The 24,710-nt window shown below is 40.4% G+C and overlaps 2 protein-coding genes across 2 annotated transcripts; both read right to left on the minus strand.

The window, feature by feature from the left end:
• Window positions 1–11,635: 11,635 nt before the first annotated feature.
• LOC114601286 (proto-oncogene Mas-like) lies at window positions 11,636–16,689 on the minus strand. The gene is made up of 3 exons (XM_077933615.1): window positions 16,661–16,689; window positions 11,932–12,568; window positions 11,636–11,890 (listed from the first exon to the last, which is right to left on the minus strand). Exons 1-3 carry the CDS (start codon window positions 16,687–16,689, stop codon window positions 11,636–11,638), a joined length of 921 nt encoding a protein of 306 aa, XP_077789741.1.
• Window positions 16,690–18,616: 1,927 nt separating this feature from the next.
• Window positions 18,617–19,576, minus strand: LOC114601291 (mas-related G-protein coupled receptor member H-like). The gene has a single exon (XM_028738503.2). It carries the CDS (start codon window positions 19,574–19,576, stop codon window positions 18,617–18,619), a length of 960 nt encoding a protein of 319 aa, XP_028594336.2.
• Window positions 19,577–24,710: the final 5,134 nt, after the last annotated feature.

Consider the following 24,710-nt stretch of genomic DNA (forward strand, 5'->3'; position numbering starts at 1 on the left):
GGTGATCTGTCTTTGCTTTTCTACTTTGTCCGCTGTTTTCCTGCTGGAAGAATTTAGAGAATGGTAGAATTAGTCTTTATTAACAGAAATAAGCAAAGACAAAGCTAAAGCTTTGGAGATTAGTCTTTCATAGCTTGTAGCTATTATGGAGTGGGTGGTTAAGGTGAAATGACTTGCTCTTTAATTGCCAGGTAAAGGGGCCAGTGGGGCTTGCAGCTACCTGAATATATTTGGGGTTTCAGAGAGTCTCTATCATAGGGTTCCCATATTCCCCAAAGTAAAAATGCTTCCCAGGGCAAGGAACATAGCTCTGTGGTGCAACATCTGCCTCCTGTGTTGAAGGGTTCCATCCCTGACACGAACAATGAGCGTATACCCTTGTCTGAAACCCTTGAGAAGTGCTGTCAGCCAGAGTCACACAACCATAGAATGTTAGAGTTGGAAGGGACCCAAGGGTTATCTAGTCCAACCCCCTGCAATGCAACAATGTAAAGCAATACTGGGCAAATTGGAAATAGCCAGTGTGACATTGTGCTTCCAGTTTTGGAGTAAGATCTTGGAGACCAGCCATCAAATTCCCACACAGACATAAAACTCACTGGATAACTTCAAACCAGAGTTCCTCAGCCTGACCTATCTCACAGGTTTGTTGTGAGGATAAAAAGAGGAGCAAGACGAACTATGTATACCACCTTGAAAGCCTTGGAGGAAAGGTGGGTATAAATAAATAAATGGACTGAATTTTAGGAGGCAGCTTCCTATACTTTTCCATTCCTAAAACCTCATACAGAATCTTTCACAGCTGTGTTATCTTTTTACCTTTTAACCCCAGGGGTTGAAGCTGTTCTTGTCAATCATCATCATCATCAATGCTTAATTCTGCCACACCAATTACTCATCTTTCTGCTCTTGCAAGTGAAGAATTTATAATGAGCTTTTCGCTTACCTGTGACTAACGTTGGATCAGATATTGTGATAGTGAGGGAGAGAGAACCAGAATAAATAATCCTGTGCTGGAAGATTTGCAGACACCAATGCAACTCCCAAGTCCTGAAGAAACATTCAATGCATTTAAGAGCTCATGACAAGATGTGCTGGATTGTGCCTGCTTGCCTTCATTTATGCTTAATCAGTTTGCCAGTGTCATGTGACAAGAGAAAAACGATTGTCACTGGGTTGTCAATGTAGTCTTTAGGGGATTGTGATCATGCACACTAACAGCTCCATTTGTAAAATATACAAATGTGCTTTGAAAGGCTCCATTACAATTCAAAAGCCTGCAAGTTTTAAGCACTGAGAAGCACTTTGCTCTGCACACAGTAGATTTCCAATACACCCGGGGAAAGAGAGCCCAGCTAATGGGCTGGAAAGAGCAGGATGGTGGTACAGTAGGGATACAGCAAGAGGACCTTATTTTTTTATGGGAAACCTCCTAGAAGGGAATTGTTGTTGTTTAGTCGTTTAGCCGTGTCCAACTCTTCATGACCCCATGGACCAGAGAACGCCAGGCACTCCTGTCTTCCACTGCCTCCCGAAGTTTGGTCAAACTCATGTTTGTAGCTTCGAGAACACTGTCCAACCATCTCGTCCTCTGTCGTCCCCTTCTCCTTGTGCCCTCCATCTTTCCCAACATCAGCTAGAAGGGAATACATATAGCCAATCTACTCCCACTTGTAAGCAGAGAGTCCTCTTTGGATAAAAGTAGGAAGCCTGGAGTCTCTCAAGCCTCTTTCGTCCCAGATGCAAGCTACACAAATTCTATGCATGGCAGGAGAGAGTGCAGGAAGGTAAGGAAGGCCCTTCTCATGGCAGAATTGTGGTGAATGGGAAGGATGAAGGCAGGAAATGGTGCAGCAAGAGTTTGTGAGTGACATTTGGTCCTCTGCTTCAGGCAGCAAAATGTCTTGTGCCAGCACTAACACATCAAGTCTTTTGTTTTAGTTTTCCCCCCTTCTCTTTGGTGTCCTCACATATTTCTTTTTCTTCATGCTCCTCCTGAAAGGTAACCTTTATTGCGCAGCTTCTGGACTCCTTTGTCTTCATCTCTCCTTCAGTCTGTGTTGGTATCTAGCCCAACCATACACACATCCATTCCCAAGCCATGCATACATTCAAAATTTTGAATAAATATATAAATATAGAAAACTTCCTTGTACAAGGCAAGACCGTTTCTCTACCTAGCTTAGATTGCTGACACTCAGCTTCTTCCGGTTGGGCGCAATCTCGCCGCAAGCAGGGATTTTTCCTAGTGGAGAATCCCGTGTTTTTCGGAGGAAAATAGGGGTACCACAGGGCGCAGTGGTCCCCTAAAGTGTATTTGGAGGGTGTCCGGATACGCGGATTCCCGCTGGAGCCGAAACGCAGACCACCCGGCTGTCAGATAACTCCCAGTGGGAGCGAAGCGTACGGCGGGGGGAGAAGCGGGCTGAAGGGAAACCATAGCTACCTCCAGAAAACGAAGCCCCGAGCTTGCAGGGTGAGCGCTTAATTCTCAAATGCAAGAAATTCGATCCTAAATTGAATATAAAGAGGATGCTTTTAAATTAAGGAGGGATTCGGATACGAAGGAAAAACACTGAGGTCAGCTGTCATCTGAAATCAGCGAAGATGCAGCGATATGAGCAAAGCTGGAGACGGGAAAGTGAGTTGCCGCTAGCGGCTAAAGTTTTTTTCGCCCTTCTAACTTGTAAAGTAATAACTCTTTTGAGAAGATACAGTGTAAATTCAAAGAGTAACAAAGTTAAAGGGGGGGGGCAGAGTGATATTATTCTGGACTTTGAAGGTCCTCTTGTAACTCTGAGAAAGAAAAGACTTAAAATATTCTCAGTTTCACTTTTATAAAAAATTGCGTAATGGAAGTGAAGCTTCCGACTCCATTGTTCCTTCTTTTAGACGGAGGCAATTGTGGAGAAGAAGGCTGTTCTCTATTTTTTGGATATTTTGGTTTATTTTTTCCTTTGGGACTAATTACGTGGATCTATTTTCTTTCTTGGATATTGTTACCACTTGAGATTTAAGATTAAAACTTTTAAGTGAACTTTAGAACTTATAAACTACGTCCTCAATTCTTCGCCCTTTGTTGAGATTTTGGACCCCTTGTGGACATAAGAGAAATTACAACTTGTTTTTCTCACTTCCCTTTACTGTGGTATATATGAATGATGGCTGGTCCTATATAAGGAAGTGAGTTAAGTTTCTTCTCTTTTTTGCTCCTCTATTATATGGTTTCTCTGAAGTTTGCTTGGATTCTCTTTAACTGTTTGGATTTAAGGATGGTTTAATTTAAAGAAGGTTTATAGCACCTCATATTTGGGGGGAAATTCGAAGACTACTTTTAATTTTGGAATCCCTAAAGGAGCACTTGGAGTACAATTAAAATTCTAATTGGATTACAAAGGTTTCTGAGAGGATTAGCCTAATTGGGGGCAAGAAGTTTTGCGATTTTGGCATCAATTCAGAGAAGAATATACTTTTTGGAGGTACAATTGGAATTTGGATTATAAATGGATTACAAATCTTTCTAAAAGGATTAGCCTAAGTGGTGGCAAGAAGAACAAATACTTTTGGTTTACAGCTTTGAGTTTCTACATTTTTAATTACTAAAGATTGGTTTGGGCTGAAGATAACAGAAATTGGAATCTACAAAGGACCAAATTATATACTTAATATTACATAACTATTAATAACTGAATCAAATAAGATAAGATATAAGAAATTTGTATTTTGGGTTATGTTTTTCTGAAATTGTGGGAAGCGGCGGTGGGAACTTATTTCTCTGATTTTATTTTGGAAGTTGTAGATATATCTGAGGGAAATGTCTCACCAACCAAAGAAAGGGAGTGAGGAGTGAACCCCAGCAGATAGAAGAGGGTCATAGCAAAAATCAGATTTCAAAGCAGAAATATTAAAAATGTTTGCAGATATAAGGCAAAGTGAAAAGAACTTAGAAGCAAAATTAAAACAAGTAGATACGAGGATTGGCAAAATGGACAAAAAAATTGATGAAACAGTAAGCGAACTGAAAGGGCAAATAAAAGAGGTATCTAAGAGAACACAATCCCTGGAGGAAGGGATGAAGAAGACAAGAACGGAAATGAAGGAATTGAAGCAAGAGGAAGAGAAAACCAAATTGGGACTATCGGAAATTAACAAATCACAAGAAGAGATGTGGGATGCAATTGCCATGAGCGAACTGAGGCAGAGGGAAGTGAATTTAAGGTTGAGAGCTGTACCAGAGGTTCAAGGTGAGAAAATCAGAGAGAAATTAATAACAGAGTTAGCACAATGGTTGGAGTTGCAAACCGAAGAAGTAGCAAAAACAGTACAGAACGCATTTAGGATGAGAGTAAGAACGACTAAATCAAGGAAACTTCCAGGAGATTGTTTAATTACCTTTAAGGATAGAGAAACGAGAAATTTGATACTTCAGAAAAATAGAGAAAAAAGATTAAATATAGATGGGAGCTATATAATTATCTTTAAAGATATTCCAATCAGATTATTGAAGCGAAGAGACCCATACAAACCACTGGTGCAAATCCTTAAGAAGAAAAAGATCGAATTTAAATGGGAATTCCCAGAGGGGATTTCTTTTGTTTATAAAAGCAAGAAGCATAGATTGACTAGTCCAGAGGAAACAGGCAAATTTCAGAGAAGATATAAGGAACTAACAGGAAGTAAGGAGCAGTAAGGAGAAGAAGTAAAAGGAGCAGTAGGAGGAGCCACGGGTGGGATAGATCTGGGAGAAAAGGAGGAAGAGAACGGGGAAAAGACAGACGAGGAACAAGAAGAAGAGGAAGAAGAAATCGACAAATTATAGAAATTACTTAATTTTAATTAGGATCATCATGGCATTAAAAATATGGAATTGGAGCATAAATGGGATGAATGACAGGAGAAAACGGAATAAAATTGAACAATTTTTTAAAAGGAAGAATTTGGACATTATCTGTCTACAAGAGACACATGTGGCAAGAAGGCACAAAAAATTTGATTAATAAAAGACTTGGAAATGAATTTATATCTTCTGACAAAGGGAAGAAAAGAGGGGTAGTTTTATATATAAGAAACAAAATTGAAGCCCAGCAAATTTTTAAGGATGAGGAAGGAAGAATCATTGCTGTTCAGATCAAATGGCAAGGCGAAAAATTAATAATTGTCGGGATCTACGCACCTAATGGAAATAAGACTGATTTTTATAAAAATTTGGAAGAAAGATTGTTTGAATATATGGACCAAAAGATTATAGTAATGGGAGATATGAATGGAGTACTGTCAACAGAGATGGATAGACTAAGAGATAAAGGAGTTAGCAAAGAAGGGAAACTACCTAAGACCTTTTTTTATGATGACAAAAACTGCAATTTAATTGATATTTGGAGACATCCACTCGAGAAACAGTTTACTTTTTATTCGGAACCAAATCAGTCAATGTTGAGAATAGATCAAATTTGGGTTTCGAATGAACTAACCCCAAGAATTCTACAAATCAATATCCAACCAAGAGTAATTTCAGATCACAGTCCAATAAAATTGGAGATTAAAAGCTATGAAGAAAGAACATTTCGATGGAGATTGAATGACTACCTTCTAGATGACCAAAAAATTATTCAAGATGCACAAAAGAAGTTGACGGAATATTTTGTGGACAACTGTAATAAAGGCACTGTATTACTGTAATATTTTGTGTACAACTGTAATAAAGATGACTACAGTATGGGACGCAAGCAAGGGGTTAATGAGAGGATTCTTTATTCAACAAAACTCAATCAAAAATAAGAATAGAGAGAAAAGAAAGAAAGAAATTTTAAAACAAATAATGGACAATGAGCAAAAATTAATTAAGAAACCAAATAATTCAAAAATTAAAATATCAAAGCTCTACAAGCACAATTTGCAATGATAATAAATAAAGAGGTGGAGTGGAATATCAAAAAGTTAAGACAAAGAAAATTTGAATTTGCTAACAAATCAGGAAAATGGCTCGTGTGGCAGATTAAGAAAAGAAGGGAGCAAAATACAATCAACAAAATCATTGTGGAAGGAGAAGAAATAGACAATCCGAAAGGCATTAGAAAATGATTCTTGGATTTTTACAGACAATTATATAGAAGTAAAGGAAAGAATAATATGAGGAAAATTGAAAGATACTTAAAAGAAAAAGAGGTGCAAAAGATCCCGACAGAAAAGAAAGACAGACTGAATACCCCAATTGATAGTGAAGAGATAAAAGAAGTTATAAAAGAATTGAAGAAAGGAAAGGCCCCGGGACCAGATGGATTTAGGTCAAGTTACTACAAAGAATTGAAACATACTCTGACGGTACCACTGAAAGAGGTGATGAACAATATCTTGAAGGAAAAAGATATACCGGAAACTTGGAAAGAAGCCTTTATTACCTTTATTCCAAAACAAGACCCTGATTTAACACAAGTGAAAAATTTCAGGCCGATTTCACTGTTGAACACAGATTACAAAATTTTTGCAGGAATATTAGCAAAAAGAATGAAGAAGGTATTACAAGAAATATCTGGCTGCCAGGAATGATAAACAAGCTATCTTGATGTTTGTGGATGCCGAAAAGGCCTTTGACAATATATCATGGGAATTTATGTTAAAAAACTTTGAGTACATGGAGGTGAGGAATGATTTCTTTAATGGAATAAAGGCAATTTACACGGAGCAAAGAGCAAAACTGATAGTAAATAATGTAATTACAGAAGAAGTGAAGATATCGAAGGGTACAAGACAGGGATGTCCTCTTTCACCTTTGTTGTTCATACTGGTCTTGGAAGTCTTTCTGAACTCAAGTAGACAAAATGAATCAATAAAAGGAGTGGCAGCAGGTCAGAACGAATATAAAGTCAAAGCCTTTGCTGATGATCTGGTAATAACGTTGGAAGATCCGATGAAAAGTATAAATGAAGTGCTGGAGGAGACTGAACAATTTGGTAATGTGGCAGGATTTATACTAAATAAGAAAAAAAGCCAAAGTAATTGCAAAAAATATGGATCAAAGTGTGTTAGAAACATTGCAACAACAAACAGGGATTGAAGTGGCGAAAAAAATAAAATATTTGGGAATATGGTTAACCCCTAAAAATATTGATTTGTTTCAAAATAATTATACACCGGTATGGAATGGAATTGAAAAAGACCTGGAGGTGTGGGGAAGGATGAAACTATCTTTTTGGGGTAGAATTTAAAGGATTAAGATGTGTGTACTTCCAAAGATGTTATTTTTATTTCAAATGATTCCAATAATTAAGGGGACAATGATCTTTAAAGAGTGGCATAGAATAATCTCAAGATATGTCTGGCAGGGCAAAAAGCCAAGAATTCAATTTAAGTTGTTAACAGATGTGAAGGAAAGAGAGGCTTTGCCCTGCCAGACTTCCAGTTACAGATAGGTAGCCGTGTTGGTCTGCCATAGTCAAAACAAAACAAAATCCTTCCAATAGCACCTTAAAGACCAACTAAGTTAGTTCTTGGTATGAGCTTTCGTGTGCATGCACACTTCTTCAGATACACTGAAACAGAAGTTGCCAGATCCTTCTATATAGTGAGAAGGTGGGGAGGGGTATTACTCAGAAGGGTGGTGGGAATGGGTGATTGGCAGATAGCTGTGATGAGCCTGTTGACGACTCTTAACGACTGCGATAGGTCTTACAGGAAAAAGCAAGGGGTGAGAAGGTGAAAAATGGCTTTGTCATGTATAATGAGATAAGAATCCAATGTCTTTGTTCAGACCAGGTCTCTCCATGGTTTTAAGTTTGGTAATAAGTTGCAATTCAGCAGCTTCTCTTTCCAGTCTATTTCTGAAATTCCTTTGTAGTAAAACAGCTACTTTGAGATCTTGTATAGAATGTCCTGGGAGATTGAAGTGTTCTCCTACTGGTTTCTCTGTCTCCGGTTATATGGACTCTGTTCTGAAACCATATGCCATCAGTGCTCCCAGCTATGTACGTGACACCACAGATTTTCTGAGGAAAATACAATTTTTAAATAATCTCCCCAACAATACTATACTAGCCACTATGGATGTGGAATCTCTGTATACCAACATCCCACATAACGATGGTTTACAAGCTATAAGGAACACCATTTCAGATAAAACCACAGCGGACTTTGCCACCAAACTCTGCCAATTTGTCCTTACCCACAACAACTTCAAATTCGGTGATGACCTGTTCCTTCAGATCAGCGGCACAGCAATGGGCACCCGCATGGCCCCACAGTATGCCAACATCTTCATGGCAGATTTAGAACAACGTTTCCTAAACTCCTACCCACTCAAACCTCTCTTGTACCTGCGATACATTGACGATATTTTTATCAACTGGACACATGGTCAACAGACCCTGGACACCTTCCACCAGAAATTCAATGATTTTCACCCCACAATCAACCTAACAATGAATCAATCTATGCAAGAAATACATTTTTTGGACACTACTATAAAAATACAGGATGGGCGCATAGACACCACCTTATACCGTAAACCAACTGACCGACAAACATATCTACATGCCTCTAGCTACCATCCCAAACATACCAAACAGTCCATTGTATATAGCCAGGCACTATGTTACAGCCGTATCTGTTCCAATTCTACAGACAGAGACTCTCACCTAAGAGATCTACAGCAAACCTTTTTAGAACTAAAATACCCAGCAGATGAAGTTAGACAACAGATCAACAGAGCCAGACTTATACCCAGAGAGAACTTGCTGCAAGACAGACCCAAAAAAGAAAATAACAGAACACCTCTAGTCATCACATACAGCTCCCAAGTTAAAACAGTACAACGCATCATCAGAGATCTACAACCTCTCCTGGACAATGACAGTTCTCTTTCTCAAGCTCTGGGAGGAAGACCTTTCATTGCCTACAGACAGCCACCCAATCTTAAACAACTCCTAACCCACAATAATACTACAACCAGACTTAACATGGACACTGGCACCAGAGCCTGCAATAAACCCAGATGCCAACTTTGCTGCCACATACACCCGGACAACACCATTACTGGCCCCAACAACATCACACATACCATCTCGGGACTATTTAATTGCTCATCGTCTAACATTGTGTATGCCATCAAATGCCAACAGTGTCCTTCAGCTCTCTATATTGGACAAACAGGCCAAACCTTACGCCAAAGAATAAACGGACATAAATCTGACATCAAGAATCACAAGACAGAGAAACCAGTAGGAGAACACTTCAATCTCCCAGGACATTCTATACAAGATCTCAAAGTAGCTGTTTTACTACAAAGGAATTTCAGAAATAGACTGGAAAGAGAAGCTGCTGAATTGCAACTTATTACCAAACTTAAAACCATGGAGAGACCTGGTCTGAACAAAGACATTGGATTCTTATCTCATTATACATGACAAAGCCATTTTTCACCTTCTCACCCCTTGCTTTTTCCTGTAAGACCTATCACAGTCGTTAAGAGTCGTCAACAGGCTCATCACAGCTATCTGCCAATCACCCATTCCCACCACCCTTCTGAGTAATACCCTTCCCCACCTTCTCACTATATAGAAGGATCTGGCAACTTCTGTTTCAGTGTATCTGAAGAAGTGTGCATGCACACGAAAGCTCATACCAAGAACTAACTTAGTTGGTCTTTAAGGTGCTACTGGAAGGAATTTTTTTTGTCCTGCCAGACTTGAAATTGTATTATGAAGCACGTGTCTGTTGGTTAAAAGAATGGATAAAATTAGAGAATACAAAATTGTTAGACTTAGAAGGATTTGATAACAGATTTGGATGGCTCGCGTATTTATGGTTGGAGAAGAAGAAAAGTCATAAAGGTTTTGAGAACCACATCTTCCGGAGATTGTTAATTGAAGTATGGGATAGGTATAAAAACCTATTAGAACCAAAAGTGCCACACTGGTTGTCACCATTAGAGGTGATGTGTGTAAAGAAAATCAATATGAGAGGGAGTTGGATTACATATGGAGAACTGGTGACTAAAGAAGGAGGGAAATGGAAAATGAAGCCATATGAACAAGTTAAAAAATATGTATTTGATTGGTTGCATTATTTTCAAGTAAATGAAATGTTTAAAAAAGATCTTAAGGAGAATGGTTACATAGAAAAAGATTCAAAATTTCAAATTGAAATAATAAATAATGACTGTAAGATATTGTCAAAAATGTATAAAATGTTGTTGGAATGGTATACGATGGATGAGGAAGTTAAGTCGGTGATGATACATTGGGCCAGGGACTTTGGTTACAATATACAATTTGAAGACTGGGTTAAAGAATGGAATGAAAATATAAAATTTACAGCGTGCTTTCCACGTTAAAAGAAAATGTTATGAAAATGGTATATAGATGGTATATTACACCGGTTAAGTTAGCGAAAATGTTTAAAACATGTAATAAGTGTTGGAAATGTAAAGAAAAAGAAGGAACTTTCTTTCATATGTGGTGGGAATGTAAGAAGGTGAAGGGTTTCTGGGAAATGATTTATAATGAATTGAAAAAGATGTTGAAATATACATTTGTAAAGAAACCAGAAGCCTTTCTCCTAGGAATAACAGGAAATGAAATAAATAGAAAGGATTGTAAACTTTTTCAATATGCAGTGACAACGGCGAGAATACTAAGGCCCAAAAATGGAAACAGGAGGAGCTACCGACTCTAGAAGAATGGAGAATGAAAGTGATGGATTATGCAGAACTGGATAAACAAACTGGGAAAATCACATACCAAAGAGATCACAAATTTACTGAGGACTGGGGAAAATTTGCTGAGTATCTGAAAAGTATATGTGATGAACAAATAATGCTAGTGGGATTTAAAGAAGCTCTGTGAAAATTTAAGGAGTATTGCAAGAAAGAAAACAAGAGAGAAAGGATATCTTAAAAGGCAATATTAACTTTAGGGAATGTGTAACAAAAATTTTAAATCTGGATGATTGGCAGAGAAGCTGAAGGAAGTCCAAAAGGTGAAATTTGTGAAAATTGTTTGCTATGTTGTTATTGTATAAATTGTATGGAAAACTTAATAAAAATTATTATATAAAAAAATAGATTGCTGACACTGACCAGCAGGGATATAGGCAGGAATCATTCCTGTCCCTACCTGGAGCTGCCACTGAGTAAATCCAGGACTTTCTGCACGCTAAGTCAAAGCTCTGGAGATGAGCAAAGCTCTGGAGATGAGCCCTCAACACACCTGCAAGCATAAAGTGCATATGTCTCTGGAGACTTTGATAAGTGTTTTATTTTTTTCTTTATTTGTAATAGGTTCATTTCCTGAACACACAGGAGATTGCTGAAGTATCTAGACTGAGAAAAAAGAAACCTGCCCATGACTTATTGGAACACCAACTAGCGGATATGAACATTTTAAGAGAATATGAATTAGCCCTACCCGGCAGAGACTGAATCTGGAATCTTCTGCATGCAAACCAATCAGCCTCAGATTTTGGATACAAAACTCTATATATAACTCTCTAACATACCTTGAACTGTGATTTCTATGCAAGGAAATGAGAGGTTATTATTTTGTTCCATTGCTTTTTCCCATGAAAACTTGCTGTTTACTGTAGTTTTGGGCCAAAGATCAAAAGGGTCTTTGAGGGACATTCAAAATCTTAGTGCTAGACCTTAAGCTACTAAGGCTATCAGGCACTGAGATCTCCAGAACTCATTCTTTCCTAGCCTGTCACTTGGAATCCCTATAATTATATCCCCTGCTTCTGCAGGGTTTTCATCCTCTTTGAAAACATTCTGGAATATGGCTTTCATGCTCTGCCTACACCTGCCTCTTTTCTGTCTTCCAACCAGGAAATAAATCAAAGGGTTAACACTGCTGTTCAGACAGCTGAGTATGATGGCATATGGTGAGAAAAAAAGGAAGTACTAAATGAAGAACAAAAGAGGTGATGAAAAACAACATAAACAGTGATGAAAATGGCATTGAGTGGAAAAGAAAAAATGATGAAGAAGAGAGCAAGCAGGACTATAATTAGAAGTTTCCCCCTCCTCCTTTGGTGTGATTTAAAGCAGACCCTGGCAAAAAGGATCAGAGTGGAGACAGTCATGAGTGGGAGGCAAAGGAAGCCACTCACAATAAGCTGAATGTGCACTATGTTAGAAACATTTAAATCAGCCAGAAGGAGAGTGAAGTTAATTGCAAGGGGAATAGAAGAAAGTCCCCATATTGAGGAACAAACAGCAGTGGACATATTTGGTGGCCGGTGGCATCGATGCCACAGTGGGAAAAGGACAGCCACACACCTATCAATGCTGATGGCTGTCAGCAGAAATTGACCAGTGGTGTACATAAATAGGAAAATCAATTTAAGCATGTAATCTTCAAGGTAAGTGAAGTATTTTCTCACTATGAAACACATTCTATTAATCAACACAACTGTGAGTAAACCAAAGTCAGCTATGGAGAGGTTCAGGATGTAAGTGGTCGAAGGAGTCCTCTTAATGCAGAAGCCAAGCAGCCAGATAACAGTCCCATTTCCCAAAAGCCCCAAAATACTGATTAAAAAGCAAATATATAAACGTATAAACCGTCCTAATGTCAATCTTGAAACATTATCAGTAAAGCTATTGTTAGAGAGAACAGTTCCATTGTCCGTTCAGAGAGTCACTATGATAGGTTTCCCATATTCCCCAAAGTGAAAATCCCTTGACATATGCCCTGGTATTCCTGGACATTTTGCCAATTTAGTGAAAATCCAGCAGGACATCATTATGCTGCCCAATACCCAGACGTGTGCAGGAAAATCTGGACATATGGCAGCCCTACTCTATGAAACTCATCGTCTTCCTTGGCATAAGTTCTCAGTTCCCTTTCCCTGTTAAGCCTGTAACCCAACCAAAATAGATCTTATTGAAATAACTGGCTAATATTTCCCTGTTAGCCTCACCTCCCATTCTTTCTTTGTTTGCTTCTCCATTGTTCAATTTTAGATTGAACACAGCCTCTCCAATCCAACATGAATGCAATTCTTTTGTTCCCCTTTTCTATACATTTATGCAGGGGCAGAGGAAGGGTGTGTGTGGTAGGGGCAGTTCTCCCTGGGTGTCACCACTGAGGGGGGTGACAAAATGCCAGGTGGCACTCACCACGGGGCCTGCAGCATGCCTGAGCCACATGTCTCTGCTGGTAGTGACACGGTGGCTTGGGCACCCATAGGTTCCAGAGCCAGTGTGGTGTAGTGGTTAAGAGTGGTAGACTCATAATCTGGGTAACCAGCTTTGCGTCTCCACTCCTCCACGTGCAGCTGCTGGGTGATCTTGGGCCAGTCACACTTCTCTGAAGTCTCTCAGCCCCACTCACCTCACAGAGTGTTTGTTGTGGGGAAGGAAGGGAAAGGAGAATGTTAGCCGCTTTGAGACTCCATCGGGTAGTGATAAAGCAGGATATCAAATCCAAACTCTTCTTCTTCTTCTCCACACTGCCCCAAACAGTCTGCCCGCCTCCTCCCCCTCAGCTGTAGGGCGGCTGAGTGGGAGGAGGCAGGCAGACTCCTTGGAAGCCCCACGGAGTGTCCTGCCCCAGTGCCCGGTAGGCTTGTTCTGCCGCTGCATCTATGAGAAGTTGCCTGTTGAGAAAAACTATCTGTATGTCAAAAGGCTACATTTTTAGTTCAGCAGGAAGCAGGGCTGTCACAAGACTGTGTAGATACTCCATCTCCATTCTGTCTCTGTAAAGCTGTTTCGTGCAAAATGCTCGTGTGCCAAATGCATGCATGATTCTGCCACTGTGCCATGGCTCACCTGCCACCCTTCCAAATGAAGTATGTTCACATACGTACTGTACCTGTGAGAAGCTGTGGTTCAGATATCATGAGAAGGAGAAAGCAGGAATCACAGAGTTCTGTGCCGGGAAAAGTAGGAAATTAGAGGATTTGCAGGAATTCATGCAATTCCCAAGTCTGACCAAGCCGATTGCAAAATGTTCTGTAACCTGCCCTCTCCTCTTCATTTTTGCTTAATCAGCTTGCCAACATCTTGTGACAAGAAGAAACTGCATTTACTGGTGAACAAGATAGTCATCAACAAAATTAGGAGGAGGCTGTTGCCCTCTAAATCTCACGGTTGTAGAAAGTACTCTTGAGAAAAGCTGGTTTGCCAGTGTTAGGGATGGGGGAAGAAGCTAACACCTTTGTGACTTGATTGGGAGTAATTCATTTATTGATTAAAACCATACCATCCTTCTATATTTCCATGCTCAATATGGTTAACAAAATTACAGATATACATGACAGTAGAAAAACACATGGAATATTGCAGCCAATTTATATAACGATTAACTATAAGGGGCATGAGAAGTTGCTTCCGGAAATTGGTAATTCCCTTTAATTTTCCATCCACTCTGAGGAATTCATGGAGGGTGCAACTACATATCAGGTTCTTCTTCTGCTCTTATATTCACTTGCCTGGGTGTAGGTCAAATGGATCTCTTAAGTTTTCACTGCAGAGTAGACGAGTACATGGTTTGCATGCTGTTATTTATTTGTGCTACTGGATGTGTATGGCTATATGTAGAAATTAAACATTATTCTTGGATTCAATTAACTTTTGTTTTCTAGCTCCAGCTTAGAGCAGAACACGAAAAACAGGCAATGACACCACAAAACCTTTGAAGTGTCTGGAAGAGAAGACAGTTTTTCAAACCTGTTTTTGTTGACAACAACCAATAATAGATTTTTTCCATACGTGAACAACAGAATAAACCCAAAAATATACATACAAGATTATTTCATATGTAAGTAGCAACGTAAGAGAAGAAGCTGTAGGGCCTGATGATACGTACACTTGAGAAAAGTTTCTTCCTAGTCATCAGGAAGCAGGAAGCAGCTAACAACTCTGTGACTTGATCGAGTGATAATCATTTATTGATTACTAATAGCATAGTAAGGGACGCGGGTGGCGCTGTGGGTTAAAGCCTCAGCGCCTAGGGCTTGCCGATCGAAAGGTCGGCGGTTCGAATCCCCGTGGCGGGGTGCGCTCCCGTTGTTCGGTCCCAGCGCCTGCCAACCTAGCAGTTCGAAAGCACCCCTGGGTGCAAGTAGATAAATAGGGACCGCTTACTAGCGGGAAGGTAAACAGCATTTCCGTGTGCGGCTCTGGCTTGGCAGAGCAGCGATGTCACGCTGGCCACGTGACCCGGAAGTGTCTTCGGACAGCGCTGGCCCCCGGCCTCTTGAGTGAGATGGGCGCACAACCCTAGAGTCTGACAAGACTGGCCCGTATGGGCAGGGGTACCTTTACCTTTACCTTTAATAGCATAGTATGCTTCTTTCTGTCCATTCTCAACCTGGTTAACATAATAATGTATATACAAAAAAGTACAAAAACACAGGGAATATTGCAACCAATGGATAAAGTAACGTAAGAGCCATGAGAAGTTTCTTCTAGAAATTGAGGGTTTCCAGCATATTTTTCCCCACTTCCACACGTCACCCCCTGCTAACTACTCAAAACTCTGCCATTGTTTACAACCTCCACTTTCCTCATATCAGATTCCCTCAAGGATGCAGTGTCCTCAAATATACCATTGCTTGAAGGGATTTAACTCAAACTGCTGCTGTTGTTTACAATTGCCAATTTTTTCCTCTCATTTCCCCCCAATCCTGCTTTATACAAATGTCTGCTGTTCTTTGAAGTCACCATTTCCCCCTTGAAAACTGGCTCTCTCTCTCTCTTTTTAAAATAATTTTTATTCTGGCGGAGATGACTGGCAGAATCCGTGACCAGGGGAAAGAGACAGTGGAAGAAGACTGGAAGAAATTTAAAATATATCTTAAAAATTGTTGTAAAATTGAGGAGTGTTAAGATGTCAAGGAGTTGGCAAATAGAGAATTGCAGCTGTAATCAATAAGTTAAAGAAGAACTTAAAAGAAATTGAATTGAATAATTAGTTAATTGGAGGAGTTGCTGAAGAAATGTAAAACAAGGATGCAGAAAAGGGGAGGTATGGGGAAGTCCGGGAAGTAAGGTGTATGAAAATAAGATTATGAAGTTATACATGTTTATATGTTTGTATGTCTGTGTATTGTGTATTGTTTGTTTTTATTTTGTGTTTGGAAAACCAATAAAAATTTATTTAAAAAAAAATTAAAATAATTTTTATTAACAGGCCAATCACATCACATTAATTGCAAATAACAATAATTTCAAATTACACAGCCAAATTTTTTAAAAAAATTGTTGGGGGTACCCATGCTTCAAGCTCCGAAAGGGATCCAATCATCTCTCTTACTGCTGCTTTAATTACACAGTTCTGTCAAAATAATATTCACAGTTCTGTTCAATCTTCTCTTTGTTGTTTTCCTCATCTTCTTGTTGTTATCTCCTTTCTTTGTGATTTCTGATAATCTCCACAAGCAGGTTGAAGACAAACGTCGTTATTTCCTGTGTGGATTTTACACTCATCCAAGAGCCATAAAAGTAGACAGACGCCATTTCAACACCTCCGTACAAAACATTCTGACAGTCTGTCCTGATCTCCCCAGGCCTGCCGCTCCCTCATAAATTTTCTCAGGGGGCCCTGCTAGGCCGAACCCATACTCCAACATAGTAACAGCCATAGTCCTCCTCCCCCTGGATTCCTGCGGGCGGGCCTGCCATGATAAATCTCTTTTTACAGCTGCGTCACAAAAGACTTACTTTCGTTTCCCAATGCTCCCATAAGCCATGTCCTTACATAGTAATTAATTTCCACACATTTCTTATTCCCCCTGCTTGTGATCAGTAATTTCAACGATTCTTTTTTTTTGGGGGGGGGGGATTATTGGGTTCTCACATAAGACAAAAAAAAAAGAAAAGTTTTTCTCCCCCCTCCTTTTCAGTCTCGCTCCGACATACCAATCCTTTGATGAATCTTCTTCTTGATTTATTCATCTTCTTGATTTAATGTTAAGTCCAGCCTGTCGCTCCTCTTCCAAGAGATTCCTTTAGTTAGCAGTCCTTACTCCCGATCCTCGCTTGAAGTATGTGCGTTTGCTTCTGTTCTGATTGTTTATTTTGAGCTCCCGCAACTAGCTGCGCAGATCAGAGACAGCATCCAGGAGAGCCGACCCACACGAGGGCTTTTGTGCCTAGTGCCCTCACCCTCTTTCGAATCTGGGGGTGAATTATGGGCACAGCAGGCAAGGCAGCGTTCCCCATTCCCTTGGGGTAATGAGGGAGGCTGCATACTCCCATAACAGCCTCTTAATTACCTCGTGTGAGCCGGAGAGATGTTATTGTTGGACATCTTCTGATGCGCCCCCTAGTGCCCCCCTTGAAAACTGGCTCTCACTGGCATGCAGTGATGGCCACCAACTTGGAAGGCTTTAAAAGAAGAATACACAAATTAACTCCGAATAGGCCTATCAATAAATACAAATCATGGTGGAGGCTGTGCTCTGCTTCCACAGCACAAGGCAATGTGCTTTTGGATACCAGCTGCTGAAAATTGCAGAAGGGGAGAGTGCCTTTGTGATCAGGCCCTGCCTGCACATTTCCATCATGTATCTGGTTCAGCAGTATGAGAACAGGATGGTGGAATCAATGGGCAATTGGCCAAATTCATCAGGTCCTTCTTATGGTCTTAGATTCACTTCCTTGGGAGTAGGTCCTATTGAATTCTAAAGGACTTACTTCTGAGTAGACATATATAAGATTGCGCTGCATGCATGCCATTTATTTGTGGTGCTGGATGAGTATAGCTATGGGCAGAAACATTATTCTTTGATTCAGTTAACAGCAGAAACAGACAACGTAGCAACCAAGATTTAACAGTGTTAACAACAACCATAGATTTTTCCATATTATGTGATTCCATCTCTGTTCTTTTTATGCTGCTTTTGAGGCAGCAGTCAATTTGTGTTTTGTCCTATCCATGATAGTCATTTTCTGACTTTACCTCTTGAACATTTCAAAAACATTTCCTCCACTGGCGAAAACTGGCTTAGTAGGAGCTAGAAGGCCTAGATGGGACTGAAGTGATAAAGCTCAAAGTGATGACCTTTTAGAGCTTCCATAGCTTGAGTTTCAGTGGCGGTCTTGACTCCGTAGAGTTTTTCTCATTCCAGAAGGCTTCTGGGATATGACTTTAATACTCTGCCTACACCTGCCTCTCTTCTGTCTTCCAACAGGGAAATAAATCAAAGGGTTAACACAACAGTTCAGGCAGGCACAAAAGTAGTCGTAATATAGGATCTAGGGAGGTTCTGAACTGAAAACAAAAATGCTGTTGCATAAGGCATTCAAAGTGTGTGTAGAGGTTCCCTTCTGCCAGCCAAATCTACTTTCCCACCCCAGCCTACATCTTTCCCCAGCAGCTCCAACCGCAAGCTCAGAGCTCCCTGAATACATTAAATGAATGTATGAATACAATGGACCCAGGCTTCCTCCATAGTCGTATACTATCTAGATTTATAAAATAATAAGAATAATAAGAAGTTCATCAAGTCCATCCATCTGTTCAAGACTGAGATTCTATGCACACTCTGAAATCAGTAGCCAGCACTGAGCACAGGTCAACAAGGTTACAGACAGAAATTTGTAAATTGGGAACTAGATTGTGTCATCAGACTCACAGTGATAAAGACAGATTTTGGCAATATTTTTGAGCCATCATCACTGAGTTTCCAAAGAGATCTCCCCTGCCTCTGCAGGGTTTTCATCCTCTTTGAAAACATTCTGGAATGTGGCTTTCATGCTCTGCCTACGCCTGCCTCTTTTCTGTCTTCCAACCAGGAAATAAATCAAAGGGTTAACACTGCTGTTCAGACAGGTGAGCATGTAGCCATATTTAAAGAAAGAAGGAGGTTCTGAATCAAGAAAAAGAGTGATGGCATAGACATTGAGTGGAAAAGATAAAATGATGAAGAAGAAGAGAGCAAGCAGGACAATAATTAGAAGTTTCCCCCTCCTCCTCTGGTGTGATTTAAAGCAGACCCTGACGAAAAGGATCAGAGTGGAGACAGTCATGAGTGGGAGGCAAAGGAAGCCACTCACAAAAATCTGAATGTTCACTGTGTTATAAACACTGAAATCAGCCAGAATGAGAGTGAAGTGAATTGCAAGGGAAATAGAAGAATGTCCCCATATTGAGGCACAAACAGCGATGGACATATTTGGTGGTCGGTGGCATCGATGCCAAAGTGGGAAAAGGACAGCCGCACACCTATCAATGCTGATGGCTGTCAGCAGAAATTGACCCGTGGTGTACATAAATAGGGAAGTCACTAAAAGCATGACATCTGCTAGGTAAGTGTATTTTCCCACTATGAAACACATTCTATTAATAAATACAACTGTGAGGAAACCAAAGTCAGCTATGGAGAGGTTCAGGATGTAAGTGGTGAAAGGAGTCCTCTTAATGTAGAAACCAAGCAGCCAGATGACAGTGCCATTCCCCAAAAGCCCCAAATTGCAGATTAAAACGTAGCTGATAGTCAATATATACTGTCTTAATGTCAATTCTGCATAAATAACAATGTAGCTATTGTTAGAGAGAACAGTTCCATTCTCTGTTCCGTAATATTCCTCTCCAGCATTCATTGGGGACAGTGATGGGAGGGTGTAATTGACCATCGTGATCAGTCTTTGCTTTTCTACTTTGTCTGGTGTTTTCCTGCTGGAAGAATTTAGAGAATGGTAGAATTAGTCTTTATTAACGGAAATAAGCAAAGACAAAGCTAAAGCTTTGGCGATTAGTCTTTCATACTTTGTAGCTATTTTGGAGTGGGTGGTTAAGGTGAAATGACTTGCTCTTTAATTGCCAGGTAAAGGGGCCAGTGGGGCTTGCAGCTACCTGAATATATTTGGGGTTTCAGAGAGTCTCTATGATAGGGTTCCCATATTCCCCAAAGTAAAAATGCTTCCCAGGGCAAGGAACATAGCTCTGTGGTGCAACATCTGCCTCCTGTGTTGAAGGGTTCCATCCCTGACACCAACAATGAGTGTATACCCTTGTCTGAAACCCTTGAGAAGTGTTGTCAGCCAGAGTCCCACAACCATAGAATGTTAGAGTTGGAAGGGACCCAAGGGTTATCTAGTCCAACCCCCTGCAATGCAACAATGTAAAGCAATACTGGGCAAATTGGAAGCAGCCAATGTGGCATTGTGATTCCAATTTTGGAGTAAGATCTGGGAGACCAGCGTTCAAATTCCCACACAGACATAAAACTCACTGGGTAACCTCAAACCAGAGTTCCTCAGCCTGACCTATCTCACAGGTTTGTTGTGAGGATAAAAAGAGGAGCAAGACGAACCATGTACACCGCCTTGAATGCCTTGGAGGAAAGGTGGGTATAAATAAATTAATGGACTAAATTTTAGGAGGCAGCTTCCTATACTTTTCTGTTCCTAAAACCTCATGCAGAATCTTTCACAGCTGTGTTATCTTTTTACCTTTTAACCCCAGGGGTTGAAGCTGTGCATGCTGCTAATAATAATAATAATAATAATAATAATAATAATAATTGCTTTGTTCAGGCACAGTAATTACGCCTCTTTCTGCTCTTTAAAGCGAATAATTTCTAACTTTTCGCTTACCTGTGACTAATGTTGGATCAGATACTGTGATAGAGAGAGAACCAGAATAAGTAATCCTGTGCTTGAAGATTTGCAGACACCAATGCAACTCCCAAGTCTTGAGGAAACATTCAATGCATTTAAGAGCTCATGACAAGATGTGCTGGATTGTGCCTGCTTGCCTTCATTTATGCTTAATCAGTTTGCCAGTGTCATGTGACAAGAGAAAAATGATTATCATTGGGTTGTCAATATAGTCTTTAGAGGATTGTAATCATGCACACTAACAGCCACTTTTGTAAAATATACAAAAGTGCTTTGAAAGGTTCTAAACTTCCATAGCCTGCAAGTACGTTTTAAGCACTGAGAAGCACTTTGCTCCCCACCAAGGAGATTTCCAAAACACCGGGGGAAAGAGAGTCCAGCTAATGGGCTAGAAAGAGCAGGATGATGATACAGTAGGGATACAGAACCTTTCTCCAGCAAGAGGACCTTTTTGTTTTCAGGGAAATCTCTTAGTAGGGGATACATATAGCCAATCTACTCCAACTTGTAAGCAGAGAGACCTCTCTGGATAAAAGTAGGATGCTTGAAATCTCTCAAGCCTCTTTGCTCCCAGGTGCAAGCTACACAAATTCTTTGCGTGGCAGGAGAGAGTGCAGGAAGGTAAGGAAGGCCCTTCTCATGGCAGAATTGGGGTGAATGGGAAGGATGAAGGCAGAAAAGGGTGCAGAAAGAATTTGGGAGTGATATTTGGTCCTCTGCTTCAGGCAGCAAAATATCTTGCGCCAGCACTATTGCATCATGTCTTTTCTTTCTGCTTTTTTCTCCTTCTTTTTGGTGTCCTCACATATTTCTGTTCCTTCATGCCCCTCCTCGAAGGCAACCTTTATTGCGAAGCTTCTGGACTCCTTTTTCTTCATCTCTCCTTCAGTCTGTGTTGGTATCCAGCCCAACCATACACACATCAATTCTCAAGCCATGCATACGTTCAAACCTCTGAATAAATAAATATAGGAAACTGCCTTGTACAAGGTCAGACCATTATTCTACCTAGCTCACATTGCTGACACTGACCAGCAGGGATATAGGCAGGAATCATTCCTGTCCCTACCTGGGGCTGCCACTGAGTGAATCCAGGACTTTCTGCACGCTAAGCTAAAGCTCTGCAGATGAACAAGAGCCCTCAGAACACCTGCAAGCATAAAGTGCATATGTCTCTGGAGACTTTGATAAGCGTTTTCTTTTTTTCTTTTCTTTTTTGAATATATATTGTAGTCTGTGCCAGAATGATGAATGGTGGACAGACTTGTGGGGGAAGCATTGCAGCTATGAAATTTACATGATTTTGACCAAATTCACTGCAAGATGCACAGCTGAGTCCATTGATCTCCACCTCTTCTTAGCTTGCCGGCCTCATACAGGGAGAATGAAATGTTATTTTATCACCTGTCAATATAGTCATTAGTGACCTTAGAGGAGAAGCCTCTTGCCACATGAGGTTTTCTCTCCTAAAAGAGCAGAGTGAGTTTTCTGCTTTAGGCAGCTGGTTTTTGGTATCATGTATTTGCCCAGGTGGGGACACGGGTGGTGCTTAAGACTTGTCGATCAGAAGGTCGGCGGTTCGAATCCCCATGACGGGGTGAGCTCCCATTGCTCAGTCCCTGCTCCTGCCAACCTAGCAGTTCGAAAGCACGTCAATGTGCAAGTAGATAGATAGATAGATAATACTTTATTCGGCTATAAGCCCACAAGGTAAAACCAATCAATAAATAAAATAGCATTTTACATTCTAAAATATCAACTAAAATATTTCAACGCATAATCTCCTTCACGTTACATACAATCTCTAGATGTACCATATTGTGGCCTTGAATATAAAGATGGTGGATAGAGTTTACTAGATTTTTAATAGTCATGCAGCATTCCATGAAGTCTTTTATATGAAAGAACTGAATTCAGGAATCTGGCAACCTGTCATGTTCTATAAGAGTCAATGTCCTGGAGTAGATAGGCTAGATGTAATTCAGGTGGTTTAGCAACAGTTTCCAAAATGATTGAACTCAGAATCCTTGATCGGGGAACAATATATAAAGGACAATTAAAGAAGAAGAAGAAGAAGAGTTTGGATTTGATATCCCGCTTTATCACTACCTTAAGGAGTCTCAAAGCGGCTAATATTCTCCTTTTCCCTTCCTCCCCCACAACAAACACTCTGTGAGGTGAGTGAGGCTGAGAGACTTCAAAGAAGTGTGACTAGCCCAAGGTCACCCAGCAGCTGCATGTGGAGGAGCGGGGAAGCGAACCCAGTTCACCAGATTAGGAGTCCACCGCTCTTAACCACTACACCACACTGGCTCTCCATAAACAAGATATGATAAAGGGATTCTATTGATTTGTTGTCACATGCGCATAAAACAGAGGTTTTACCATTAGAAAATCTATTGCTCAGCACATTTGAGGGGAACACATTAAATCTGGCTCTAACAAAAGCGAATCTATGCGACGCAACCGATAAGGTAGACAGATATCGAGGTATCTGGGACATAAATGTAATGCTCTGATTTATCGGGGAACATGTACCTCCACCTGTAGTAAGATTTTGTTGCAAATCAACCTCCTCCAATCTTTGTTTGATGACCTTTTCTGCTGTAATTAGATCTAAATTTAGTATATCGGAAGGAGAGATTCCATAAGACAACAGTTTGGAATGGATTTTTGTTGCCCATGGGCTGGTAAATTCATCTCTCCAAAGGCACTGAATAAGATGGTAATTGGGCAATTTATGCCAAAGGGACAGCCAGTAATTAAAGGCATGTCTCCACATCAGGATCTCTAAGGAGGGGGCCTTAAGTTCTAAGCGAATAGCCGAGTTGCTTACACAGGAGGGTAGTTTCAAAAGGCGTCTGAGAAAAAGATTTTGCAATGTCACCAGAGGCATGAGGTTTACAAAAGCGCCCCATAAAGGGACCGCATAGGCCATAGTTGCAACCACTTTTGCACTATAAACTTTTAAGGCAGATGGAACATGCATAGCCGCCTCTGTAAAGAAAAAGCGTAATAGAGCGTAGATAAGGGCTTTGCCCTTATTTTGTAAGTATGTGATATGCGCTTTCCATCCCATATTATGCTGGAAGTAAATTCCTAGATATTGAAATTTGTAGACTTGTTCAATTGGCTTCCCCTCGAGTTCCCACCTATACAATTTACGACTCCTGGAAAAAATTAGGACTTTAGATTTGGAATGGTTAATAGTAAGTAAATTTGTTTGGCAATATAACGCGAAGATCTTAAAGGCCCTCCTCAAACCGATTCTTGAATATGAGAGGATCACCGCATCGTCAGCGTACAATAGTAAGGGGCAGCGATAGTCTGCAAGCCTGGGTGCATGAATGGTGGTTTGGGCCTCAACTAGGGGAGTTCTCATGTCACTAATATAGAGGTTAAAGAGATAGGGGGCAAGGATACACCCTTGCCGTACCCCCTTATTTATTGGTACAGAGTTTGTGAGATCGCCCTCAGGTGTTAACCTCACCCTAGCGGCCGTCCCTTCATGTAATTTGATCATAAGCCACAACAGCCTTTTATCTATGCCCCACTTTGCCAATTTTTCCCATAGCAGCTCTCTAGAGATACTGTCAAAAGCCGCCTTCAGGTCTATAAAAGCGGCACATAGAAGACCATGAGTGGGGGAAGAATACTTCCGCGCCAAATGATATAGAATTATTGCATGGTCAATAGAAGCACGATTTGGTCTAAACCCGGCCTGTTCATGGCCTATCAGATTGGAATCTTCGGCCCATTGGGTTAGTCTGGTTAGCAAGAAGCGAGTATAGATTTTTCTGATGATTGATAATAAACTGATATTACGATAGTTTCCTGGGTCCTCTGGTGGTCCTTTTTTATATATAGGAATTATGATGGACTCCTTCCATGATCTAGGTATCTGGCCCGTGGCATTAATTGCATCAAAGATTTTTGCAAGAATTTTGGCCCACCATGCTGGGTGTTGTTTAATAGCTTCCGCCGGGATCAGATCGGGCCCTGGGGCTTTATCAGTTTTCAGTTTAGCAATTAAATCAACTATTTCCTCCGGGTCAGTATCTGGCCATATGGGCAAGTGACATGAAAGGGTATCAGAATGAATGTTAGAGATAACTGTCTGGGAGAAATATTTTCTTAGAAATTGTTC

Source organism: Podarcis muralis, chromosome 8, assembly GCF_964188315.1.
Source record: "Podarcis muralis chromosome 8, rPodMur119.hap1.1, whole genome shotgun sequence".
NCBI classification, from domain to species: Eukaryota; Metazoa; Chordata; class Lepidosauria; order Squamata; family Lacertidae; genus Podarcis; species Podarcis muralis.